This window comes from Maniola hyperantus, chromosome 15 (assembly GCF_902806685.2).
Source record: "Maniola hyperantus chromosome 15, iAphHyp1.2, whole genome shotgun sequence".
Classification (NCBI taxonomy): domain Eukaryota; kingdom Metazoa; phylum Arthropoda; class Insecta; order Lepidoptera; family Nymphalidae; genus Maniola; species Maniola hyperantus.
Window position 1 is genome coordinate 10,317,393 of NC_048550.1, and position 12,904 is coordinate 10,330,296.

Below are 12,904 nucleotides of genomic sequence, written 5' to 3' on the forward strand. Positions count from 1 at the left end.
CAGAACTTCGATAATAAAATAAACGGACCGTTGAGAATTGTTTTCATTAGTCTGAAAGCACGTGTGGATAGTTTCCAGAGCTCCATACATATATTGGAATTGATTTTAGCAAAAATAAATTCTTAAAGCCCTATGCTTTAGGCCATCATAGGCCATGCTATTCTCAGGCCATCTTGATCTGTCGTGAACTATAATTAAGTAATTGAAATAAATCACTACCCATTATATCCTTTCATTTAAATAACACTAGCTGAATCGCCCCGGCTTCGCTCGGGTGGAGTTTAGGAAATTGAGGGGGAGGTTGAATTAAAATTTTCTCTCCGTAAGAACCATCCTCGTACTTCAAGGAATATTATAAAAAAAGAATTAGCGAAATTGGTTCAGCTGTTCTACGAGATTTGCGATGAGCAACACAAATGGTGATTCATTTTTATATTATAGATTACAACTTTCGTGGGGATCTCTAATTTTTTGAAAATAAAATGTAGTCTGTCTCACTCAGGAATAATGTAGCTTCTTCTTCTATTGCGTAAATAATGTAGATTTCTATCCAACCCACTATAGAGCTACGGGTCTCCTCTCTGAGTGAGAAGGCTTTTGGCCATAGTCCACCACGCTGGCCAAGTGCGGATAGACAGACTTTATACATCTTTGAGAACATTATAGAGAACTCTCAGGTTCCACACGATGTTTTACTTCACCGTTCTTTAACAGTGCTTCCAAGTGTCATTTAATTACTTAATACGCACATAACTCCGAAAAGTTAGAGTTGCGTGCCCGGGATCGAACCCCCGACCTCCAATTAGGAGGTGGACGTACTAACCTATCACAGCTTAGGTTTCAAATAACAAGGGTTCAATCTGTAAATAAAGCAACAGTTCGCCATGAGGAGACAAAACAAGCGTTAAATACCGGACTAATGTATCAAAGGAGCGGCGCGGTCGCTAATTCCCACTGACAGCGAAAAGCGGTAATTCCAACACAAACACTCGCCGAGTCACAAAGAATACAGCTGTAACTGCAAAGAGTAACCGACCGTGACTCGGGTTCAATCTGTTGTGCTAGCGGCTTTTCATTTCACCAGACAAGTTCAAGCTTCGATAATTGCAACTAAAATACTTCTGTTTACAAAGTGTGAGACTTCTACTGAAAAAGTTTGTCACTGACCATAAGAATCGCCAGTTTATTGTTTAACACTAACTTTTTTTCAGTGACTCCAGTCTATTGTTTGACTCCGCTCATGATACCTATAAAGGGTACTTTAACTTTGCTCAGATTTTACTTACAGTTAAACGAGACAGATTTATCCCTCTGACATTAAACTATCTCGTTTTAACTCTAAGTAAAGTTGGAGCAAAAGAACGAGGTCTCTAATTCCCGTTGACAGCAAAAAGCGGTAAATGCAACACAAACACTCGCCGATACACAAAGAGTAACCGACCGTGACTCGGGTTCAATCTGTTGTGCTTGCGGCTTTACATTTCACCAGACAAGTTCAAGCTTCAATAATTGCAACTAAAATACTGCTGTTTCAAAGTGTGAGACTGCAACTGAAAAAGTTTGTCACTGATCATAAGTCTCCAGTTGTCCCCAGTTTATTGTTTGACTCGACCCAATGGAGTAAAGTTAGAAGTGTGTCTGTCTGTCTGCTAGCTTTTCACGGTCTAACAGCTCAATCGATTGTGACGAAATTGGGTACAGAGTTAGCTTACGTCCCGGGGAAGGACTTAGGCTACTTTTTATCCCGGAAAGTTAAAGCGTTCCCACGGGATTTTTAAAAACCTAAATCCACGAAGACGAAGTCGCGAGCATCATCTATTAGTTATTGATAAAGCGCACTTTGAATTTGCTTAGATTTTCATGATCGTCATCATGATCAACCTCTCTCTCTCCTCTCAGAATGAGAAGGGTTTTGGTCATAGTCTACCACGCTGGCCAAGTGCGGATTGGCAGACTTCACAAACTTTTAAAAATATCATGGAAAACTATCAAGCATGTAGGTTTCCTCACCTCATCTCGACCTGTCGCGTACTTAGCTATAGGGCCAGTATTCTATAGTATTTGCTTTTTGTTTATTTGGCAATGACTCGGTAAAGACAAAAAGCAAATAAGTAAATTACACAAAGTCAAAGAGCGTGGGTAATCGACCGTGAGTTACACAAGTCAGCTCTTTTGTTCGCGCGGTTTGCATTTTGCTAGAGACAAGAGAGGGTTTTATTTTCAATGCTTTATAATAAATGCATGAAGATAGGAACTTCAGAATAAACGCAGTACCCTTCTTTGAGTTCAAGACACTACCCGAGTTCAAGTTGTTGACAAAGTAGTTTGTCCCAGTAGTTCAACTCTTAAAAGGAATTCAGATGCAAGTTAACTTGGGTTAAGTTGGGAAAAGTCTTACCAGTTCAACAGTTGAACTAATCAACTCCTTGAACTGACTCCCTTGAAAAAGGACCCCGGATGGGTTCGAAACTAGTCGGGCTAACGTCGACTAGACACGTGAGTACAGCCGGGATAGATATTATTTATAATAATTGTACGAATCAGTTGTACTAGTGGGAATGACTTTGCTCAGACCTAAGTTTCAGTTAAACGGCAGATTTATGCCAGCGACATAACGCCGTCTCGTTTAACAGTAAGACTGAGCAAGGTCAAAGTGCATTATATAGATCTCAACCTTTAAATTAAGACAAGACAGATTTATGTTTCTTACGTAACTGTCTCGTTTTAACTCTTAACTTTGACTTTGCTCAGGTTTTTCTGAGTAGAATACCCATGCTCTGTAGTAAGCCGGCTTTGGCTTTGGTTGCGCACATCCCTAGAAATCCTTGCGCACATCCATCCGCAAAGCTTTTGATAGAGTAAATAACGATATTCTTCTAAAAAAACTCAGTGCTATTGGTCTATCTCCTCAGCTCCTACATGTATTATTAGACTACCTCCGTGACCGTCAGCAATTCGTTCGGTATGGCATATATGAGTCTAAACCATATCATACGCGATCCGGTGTAAGCCAGGTCTCTATCTTAGGACCTCTATTCTTCCTAATCATCCTAATTATCCCTAGCCCGATTATGTTTTACGGGCGAGTCTGCAGCCACATAATAACTGGACTATAGGTGAAACTGTACCATTTCTGTCCTTCTGAGAATCTTTTCTTTTAAGAATCAGTCTTTCAGAAAATATGTCCTTACGCGACAGTCCTTATCGTGAAAACTCTCAAACCTGATTTAATTTAGAATAACCATGAATCTTTGATAATATTTACATTCCATGTGAAAAAAAACAACAAGGTACAAATCCAACATAATGCTTTATTTTACAAACACTACCGTACCAACTAACGTTACGCCGTCTTATAGTATAAGAGACATTATTATATACAGAAATTTTAACATTCAAATACAATATTACGTAAAGATATAAGGCACATTTATAACGTCTTAAATCAACAAGAATCAGTTATCATCTACGTGTCTTTTTCATCGCATTTAATGTTTATATAAAAAAATATATATATTATACATAGTTACTATTCGAATCGAAGAGACAAATCCGTACTAATATTATAAATGCGAAAGTGTGTCTGTCTGTCTGTGTCTGCTAGCTTTTCACCGCCCATCCGTTCAACCGATTTTGACGAAATTTGGTACAGAGATAGCTTGCAACCCGGGGAAGGACATAGGCTACTTTTATCCCGGAAAATCAAATAGTTCCCATGGGATTTTTAAAAACCTAAACCCACGCGGACAAAGTCGCAGGCATCGTCTAGTCTAATATAAAAAGTATACAAAAACAGCCGTTTAAAAGGACTGAGAAAAATTATGAATAAGCTCCAAGCTATTTCAAAACAGTGGTAGGTACCTAGATTCACTCGAAGATTCAAAAGAACTTATAAAAGTGTGTTTGAATAAAAAATCTTTCTGTTTCTATCAATTGTGATAAACTGACTGACTTGAAAACTAAAATTTGATGCATCTAGCCATTCCAGAGCATACTAATTGTACAAATACCTACTAGCATTGAATATTAGGATACTAATGTACGTACTCATTATAGAAAGGAATTAAGTAATGAAAAAGGATACGTAAATCTTAAACAAAAATACTGGCACTTTCAGTTTCAATAAAATTATTTGATATATATTACAATGTGATATGATTCCTGAGCAATGACAGAAATTTTCTACCCTAAAATTTACATTTATTTTACATACAACGTCATATTATTATTTAAAAATATTATTACATGTAACTGGCAGTTTTTATCTACGCATGATAATACATATATCTATAATTATTATAATCATACGAAAAATCACAAATTGGAATGTAGTAATCATTGAAATTATTATAATAAGAAAAAATAATAATATTAGTAAATAGATACCTATGTAAAAGAAATTTAGTAAATGATAGACCTTACAAGATTTTTAGTTTAATTGACATGTCTAACAATTTTTAAACCTAGGTGTTTTATGAGGTCACTCATCCAAATAATAAAAGCAAACAAAAATCACACGTTGTTTTAAAATTTAAGAAAAATAACGAAATAATAATGTAAAATAAAAACAAACTAAATCAGTCAAATTTTAGTCAAACTGTCCCTATGTTTAATAATGTACAATAAAAAATGTATAGAGACAAAAATAAATTCGCTTAAATTCACATGAATTCTCGAATAATACAAAAATATACCTACTTATAAAAGTATTAACTAAAATAGTAGACATTAATTTATTATTATTTTAAGACCTAGCTAGTGTATTTTATAAATACCTTTCCACTCCATCTTCTAGGACAAAGTTATAGACTAATACAATCATTATTATTTGAATAAATCACAATAACATTTTGAACCTAGGCATCTCAAAATTTCAATTAGGTAGGTACTTCAATATTTCTTTAATATGTAGCAAGATATGTACAAGTTCTGGTTTAAATCTAATTACTACATTTAATACTTGACATAGAATATCATTACAATGTTGATTTTTATACCATTGAAAATATACCATACAGAGTAACAGAAATATGAAATCAAATCAATCAATAGTAATTATTCTTCTAAAGCCATTTTAGACAATTCGAATCGAGCTCAGAGCGATAGTGTGACTTGAAATCAATTAGGTTTAACAAAGTAAACTGTCAGTATCTATAAATAAGCATGATAAAAATATATTATTAGATATGGCTGCTGAGATCCGAAATTGAAAAAAAAAAAAACTAGGCCAAGTTGTATGGGGTCGATTTTATAGAAGTCATACTACTAATCATTCATTCATACATAAGTCGAAAACAAAATAGTTCATCCTCCGAACATCATCAAAAGTCACATCATAAAATTCACTTATCCACAATTTTTAATATAGACTATACACAAAATGCGTTCAACAACAAGTGATTTAGAGCACTCACATTAGTAACTTGTCCGTGTTTTTTTTATTATTTATATAAAAGTTCACTGTGTTACAATAGTCCTAGTTATTTATAATTGTAAAGCGAAACCGGTAACTCATGTTCAAATCGATGTAGAAGTTTTAAACCCTTAGTTCTTAGATGGTTGGCGCAACTAGTCTGGACTAGTTGAGTATACACCGAGAAAAAAGTAAGTTGCAACTGGTTCCTCATTACGATTAGGAGTACCACTCACAATAATTTAGTCTTTATTTATATGAACAGTACTTCATCATAAGCCTCCCGCTACTCGGCTGTGAGTTCTGGACTCAGTCTGTCAGCGTTGAAGTTCTCCATGTTCCACATTTGCCTGTTCTCGGACTCGTTGCAGGTCTCCATGACAATCTTGTCCTTGTTCCTAGATATCGCCATGCATTTTTCACTGGACCCGTGTTTTATTAACTTCGTCTGTAACAATACACAAGTGCATTAGCATAAAAACTTTAAAGGTAAACAGTTTTCCCACTAGGGTTATAATTTTTTTATCAAATAGATGCTCCATCCTCATGGTCTATGTAAATATTACCACTGCAGCTAACATTGAAGAGTTGAAACCTGGAGATGTTAAATGTCTATACTTAATATTCACAATCGACATTTAGCAGATCTTTTATCTTCGAGGTAAAGTTAGGTAGTACCTCTGCAGTATCAGGTTTAGGAAATGGAAATCCGTGGTTAACATAAAGTTGTATCGTCATATTGCAAATTAATGCGCGAAAAACAGAATCAGAATTTTAAACATCTGTCGAAACATTCCAAACAAACAAATATAACAAGTAGTATACGTAAGTGAAACTAAGTAAAACTGTTTAATTATGTTATTATTAAATACATTTTCGTTTGGTCTTCGTAATTCTGATTAGCATAGATTTATTAGATATTCATTAGATATTAACATTAATTATAAAAATAACAAAACACACTTACATTGTGGTCATAAATCCATAATTGATTGCCCTTGGCCCCATGACAAGGGTACAGCACAACGTCGTGGCCCGAATAATCGAGGCAAGTCTCATCACGACGGATTTCACCATTCTTCGAGTACATCCAGTACTGAAAAATTTAAATAATCGTTATAGTATTATCAGTAATGAATTTTTCAAACAAGTTTAATATATCATCAAAATTTAAAACAGAACAAAAATTAATCGTATCAAAGAATTATCGAAAAATTAAAAAACTTCAACAATCTATAATATGACTATTGACTACCCAAACCAACCCATAAAATAAAGTACTGACATTATTATAATATATTACTTTATGATAATAAATTCTCCATCCATATCCAAATTCAACATACGTATTTTTTTATAAGCCCATGGATATTACAGGATTGCTTAAACCAAATATGATTAGTGTAATAATATCATAGGATGATTAAAGTGAGATGTTAAAAGTACTGTGTGACTTAGATGAGAACCATATCTTAACAAATGTATGGAGAACTTATACAAGTATTCGTTATAAAGTATAACAGGGTAATAATAATAATAATTATACATAATATAATATAATTAAATTAATCTAACGTGTTATGAAATCGTAATTAAGCTTAAATACTAATAAAATAAACCTAGCCGCAGTACCAAAAGTTTAAAAATCGTTTAAAATGAACCAGACGTTGAAATCAGTTAAAAAGAAGAAGTACCAATTTGATTTCCCTGCAATGAATATAACACGCGTGACCAACCAAAATGAGAAGATAAAATACATGTTAAATTTACACCAAAATGAATGACAAAAACTATTCCGTTAAAAGTTATCGTAACGTCGCATTAGTACAGAGTATAAATGGAAAATACGGTTCAAAACGTATGCGTGCGGAAGAAACAACAAATTTACCAGCACGCAACAGCTTCGTTGATTAGTAATATCAAAGTAGTGTGATACACAACATAGGGGTTATTTTGTTCCAATCTATTATTATAAGCTACTCACGGCGAGCACCAAAACCTAAAATATACAATTCAAAGCAGAAGCATTGAGAATAGTAATTCAGTGTTGGCATTTGTAGACAAACCTGGTTGCCGTATTCTCCGTGACATGGCCATACATTAACTGGCTTCTTCATATCCTCCGGCCCCGCCGCCGAGTCGACGCACATATCCGACGAGGGATTCGCGATCTAATGTCATCCATAATTTAGAAAGGCGTGCCAAAGCAAGCGTGCTGGTGACACTATTACTTGAAGCATTGTGTTAAAGTTTTGCTTACTATTCTACAAGTAATAATGTCCAGATGAGAATGAAAGTGATGAATAAAACAAAACAATCCCACTTATTCCTCATACAAGAATAAGTTTAGTGGTACATTTCGATAAACCCATATCTATTGAACACGACACTCGCATTGCAATGTCGGTAATACCTGATTGCCACCTTCACCGTGACACGAGTGTAACATTATAGGTTCAGCTGCTTCTGTAGATTCCTCTAACGATACACCATCGAGGCAGTTAAGGCGACCGTTTGCTTCATTGCGAATCTAATGATTTATATTAAAAAATACTAAAAAAACCGTGCAGACTGTGCTATAGAAAAAACCGTGCGAATTTAAACATGCTGGGAAATCAGAGTGCAGAAAAATTTGACAAATAAAAATGTTTTAAACGATTTTTCCAACGTGGTACTGCCGCAACAGGTGAAATTGTAAACGACAGAAGACCTGATTTCCTCCCTGCCGATGACACGGGTAAAGTCCGACTGGCTTATGATGGTTGGACTTGTGGCCTGGTGAATCCAGACATGTCTTATCGAAGCCGACATTTCGAATCTGCACAGGTAATAATTTTGAAGGACACGTTACACGTATAGCACAGTTAGAAAGCACTCTGAACTTGAAAATTCTCTTACACTGAAGAACATTTTTCCACCAAGTAATGGATCTACTTTTATGTCTCTACTGGATTGTAATTAATTATTTTATTGTAATTAAGTGCATACGTATATTAGACACTATAACACAAAGTTAATATTTAAATAAACAAAATTTATTCATTTAAAGGATATCAATTATTTCTTTTCATTTTCTTTAAATGAGGGATTAAGATCAAAGATATAAAAAAAATTCTAACAGAGCATGAATTCAATGATCGATGTAAATAATTATTACAATAATTATATTATGAAAATGAGTCATACGAACCTCGCCATGAGCGACGGACTCTCCTGGGATAAACAACTCTGGGTAAATGTTTTTTAAATACCACTCAAACGATTTGCATTCAAGTTTCTCTCTCAACGATCTGCGACTACTTATGTCACCATAGTCACCTTTGTCGTTACCAACGCGTTGATAATAATATTTGGCATAATCATCCAACCAAACCTTAAAAGAAGAAAGCGAAGAGTTTCATTGATGTATTTTCTTACATGATTTTTAATAATTATAAAATAGTGTGACGGAAACATTATCATAAATTATCATATTCAATATAATGTTTTGTTCAGATCATTAATTACCTCAGCCAATCTAACAGAATTCTTCTTGAGAACGTTCACACCAGTCCGCCATTTGTAAGGGGATCTCTTCCTAAATATGTGACCGACATGTGAACACGGTACGATTTCCAAAGTTCCTCCACACATCCAAGTTTTGAATGAAAGTTCCAAATTCTCTCCGCCCCAAATATCAAAGCCGTTGTCGTAAGTTCCCAGTCGTTCGAAGAATTCCTTGTCAATTGCAAATAAACCACCAGCCATAGTTGGCGACCAAACTGGTTCCGCTGTATGTTTGTGTCGAGCCCTTTCGTTAGCTGGTACGGGATGCCAATTGAACTGTAGATTCCAATCAAAACCGCCGACGTTGACTGACGAAGAGTCCCTGTAGTGGTACTCGAGGGTATTGTCGTCGATAACGTCAATTACTGGACACACCACTGTCGTTTTGTTACGAGCAATTCTATCTAACAAGGGCTCCAGCCAACCTGAAAATAGTTTAAGATAAAATTCTCTTATTCGTTAGCGTAAAGTCATTATTAATTCTTTTGAGAGTACCACATCACTGTCCATTTATTTATTTATTTTTATTTTTCATGTACCAAAATTGTAGTTACAAAGTAATAATAAATTAAGTTACATTGGAAATGCTTATCTCTAAACAGAGATTTCTTCCAGCTTCCCATGCAAATAATAAGGAACTTTATAAGGCGTGTTCCTTACGAGCCTCAAAAATGGCGCTGTTTATACTCTTCCAAGGGTGAAGGAAAACGATGCTTACTTTTATCCCGAAAAATTAAAAAGTCCGACGGGATTTTTCAAAGCTTCACAATTGCTTGGATTTATGATCCAAGAGAATGAATTCGTGATCATCTGGTATACGTAGTAATAAAAAATCTAGTATCAAAACCAGGTGAGGTAATATCAATACCAAGTGACATTTTCCGCAGTGTTTCGAATTTCTAAAACTCTATCTCTTTCGATAAACTTTAGCGCAAAAGTCCGATTTAAGACAAAAAAAACAGATTTTCAATGGAATGGCATGGATGGTGCCATGTAATTACACTTCGTCGCTTCATTCTTCAGATATAATAAATTTCACCAAGTATATGAGTTTAGTTCGCAACAGATAGCAATCGGGGTGGGGAGTTGGGGTGCCGCGCATATCCGTACAGTCCCCGCGCTATCCCGATGCGGGATAGCGCGGGTGACGAGCGGGTGTGCGGGGCCTCATACCCCGATTGTCATGTCGACCTGTCGCATACTATAGTCCCTTTAATCTATCTTATTTTTTTTTAGGAAAGTTATAAAGTTCCTCATTGCATTAAAATCTTCAATCATTAAAATTTAATATAATTAAATTCACACTCACCCTCCGTGCATTCGCAATGGCTGTCAAGGTAGGTGAGCACAGGAGCGGTGACATATCGGGCCCCGAGCAGCCTTGCTCTAATGAGGCCCTCTCTCCGAGTGGCGCGTACTATCCTGACTTTAGGTAGAGACGACATGTAATCGTCTAGCTGTTGCATCAGGTGTGCTGGAAACAAGATTTAACCATAAATAACAAACAGTAGGTACAATTTTTTACCCAAAAGTGAAAAAAAAACATTTTCCTAATAATAAAGCTTTCTTTAAATCGTAGTGTTTAGCTGAATAACAACAAATGCCTTGAAAATAAGTAAATTAAAACTAAATATAGTGTATAAGTCCGGACTTATATTTGAAAGATATATTTCTTAAGTTACTGTTAAGTAACACAAAGAGGTTAGAGCCTCCTTTTAGGAGTAGGGGGTAGTAGTGTATGTGTGTGTGTATGTGTGCACGTGTGTAAAATATGTTAAAAGCTTTTTTTATTTTATAATCCATACTAATATTATAAATGCGAAAGTGTGTGTGTCTGTCTGTCTGTCTGCTAGCTTTTCACGGCCCATCCGTTCAACCGATTTTGATGAAATTTGGTATAGAGATAGAAAATCAAAGAGTTCCCACGGGATTTTTAAAAACCTAAATCCACGCGGACGAAGTCGCGGGCATCATCTAGTGTACCTATAAGACCGATCACGCACTGTTCCATAACAAAATCAGTTAAAACTTACGCATATCCGAAAAGTCATCGACAAGGATGATTTCTTTAATCAAGTGTGGCGGTGATCTGTCTATGACCGAGTGCACGGTCCTGAGCAGTACCGACCACGCCTCATTGTGGAAGCAGATCACGACGGATGTTTGTGGGAGATCTTCTAAATAACGGCCCGGTTGTTTACACCTGCCAAAATATTCATCACGAATGAACTTTACTTGTGGTTACGTCGTTTACACGGGCATCGCGTAAGTGTGCGTGCATGTCTGACCAATCGGTCGCGAGCAAGCGCTCGCAAACGCACACATTTACTTTACCTTACTTATACCGATACGACTTAAACACAAGCGTTCGTGAAATACAAAAACTATACCTAAGTGTAAACGAGAAATATTCCCCAATTTTGTTTGGGTTCCCCCAGTTTCTAGACTAAATACGAATTATAGAATTTATCTCTTAGTCAACTTTTTGGAACGTATAGTTCGCGACAGAACGAAATAGCAATCAGGGTATGAGGTGAGTCGTGGGGGGGGGATTGCCATGTCGACCTGTCACGAACTATAGCTTAGGTGAGATGATCCCGATCTGTTCATCCATATCCATACAAATATTATAAATGCAAAAGTGTGTCTGTCTGTCTGCTAGCCTTTCACGGCCTAACCGTTCAATCGATTTTGACAAAATTTGGTACAGAGATAGATTGCGTCCCGGGGAAGGACATAGGCTACTTTTTATCCCGGAAAATCAAAGAGTTCTCACGGGATTTTTAAAACATAAATCCACGCGGGCATCAGCTAGTTATTCATAAACGACATTGATGATTGAGAAACATTCAAATTTATCGTATACCATTTACACCGAACATTATGGAGAACTTGCAGTCATTCAGATTTCTCGACCTCCGGAATAGGAGGTGGATGTCTTAACTACTAGGTTATCACGGGTCAAGTACACCAAAATGATTAACAATTATTTTACCATTCGTCCCTTGGGTCGGGTAGTTTCCTCTTAATCGATATCAAGTCGCTTGCATACTGGTTGAAAGCGTTCTTCTTCCACCCCTCCGACACCGCAAGCTTCGCATCCTCGCTCATGTTCGCCGGTAACACGACTGGCTTGCCGAGTTCTCCCGGTGCGTTGTCTGATCCAGGGGCAGCGATTACTCCGAGGCCTGTGGGAAATAGTTTCATTCATATCAAAATCAAAATTTATTTATTCGATGTATATGTATATGATGTAGGACAACTGCTAGTGTCTCTTATGCTGGCCTACGTCTGTGACTTTACCACCGGCTTAGAATGAAGATTCTACTGAGAAAAGCCAACAAAAAGCCTCAGCGGTGCTTTTTTCAAATATGTCCAGCGGTCGAAAATCGGTTGATAATGTTGATGATGAAGATAATGATGATTGTTTAAAAAATCTATGTAGTCTTTACAGTTAGGTTTTATACAATCCAACTTTAGGTACCACATAAACATTTAAATCTCAATGTAACTTTTCAACTAAGTAGATCTTTCCATTTCAAGTTAAACTTATCGACGGTTTTGAAATCTAAGCACCTGGCCTGGCCCATATCTCAATCGGAAATCCGTCAACATGTCACGTCCGATACGTGTGAAATAGGTCTAATACTAGCGATTAATAATATCCCTTCGCCTCGTGGGAATACCGCAATATTAATTGAAGTTTCACTCTAAATTACGGATAGCACTTACATTGATGTTACCCTGAAAGACATTAATCGATAAAGTACCGATGAGTTAATTGAATTCGCTTCAATCTTTGTAGATCGTTTAACACAATAAACTTCGTTTTGTCCTCATTTTAGTCGCTTATTTTTATTACAAGAATAGTAAACTTAACAATGGTACTGATTCTAATGGCAACTAAATTTTAGAGTATTCGCAACTTTTTCTTACCAATGGAAT

The 12,904-nt window shown here is 36.1% G+C and overlaps 1 protein-coding gene and 1 long non-coding RNA gene across 6 annotated transcripts in view; both read right to left on the reverse strand.

The window, feature by feature from the left end:
* The window catches only part of LOC138403373 (uncharacterized), a 606,611-nt gene that overhangs the window by 577,378 nt on the left and 16,329 nt on the right, over positions 1 to 12,904 (reverse strand). The gene's annotated exons all lie outside the window — the stretch shown is intronic.
* The window catches only part of Pgant9 (polypeptide N-acetylgalactosaminyltransferase 9), a 194,613-nt gene continuing 185,000 nt past the window's right edge, over positions 3,292 to 12,904 (reverse strand). For 3 of the 5 annotated variants that reach the window (XM_034975936.2, XM_069503624.1, XM_069503626.1), the window contains 8 exons: positions 11,955 to 12,147; positions 10,993 to 11,162; positions 10,269 to 10,433; positions 8,921 to 9,384; positions 8,604 to 8,786; positions 8,124 to 8,231; positions 6,381 to 6,509; positions 3,292 to 5,861 (listed from right to left, as the gene is read on the reverse strand). In XM_034975936.2, coding sequence (XP_034831827.1) covers positions 5,700 to 5,861; positions 6,381 to 6,509; positions 8,124 to 8,231; positions 8,604 to 8,786; positions 8,921 to 9,384; positions 10,269 to 10,433; positions 10,993 to 11,162; positions 11,955 to 12,147 — 1,574 coding nt within the window. In that variant the 3' untranslated portion in view covers positions 3,292 to 5,699. Of the gene's footprint in view, positions 5,862 to 6,380; positions 6,510 to 7,479; positions 7,585 to 7,826; positions 7,944 to 8,123; positions 8,232 to 8,603; positions 8,787 to 8,920; positions 9,385 to 10,268; positions 10,434 to 10,992; positions 11,163 to 11,954; positions 12,148 to 12,904 lie in introns of all 5 variants that reach the window. The other 2 variants (XM_069503627.1, XM_069503625.1) reach the window with 2 other exon arrangements.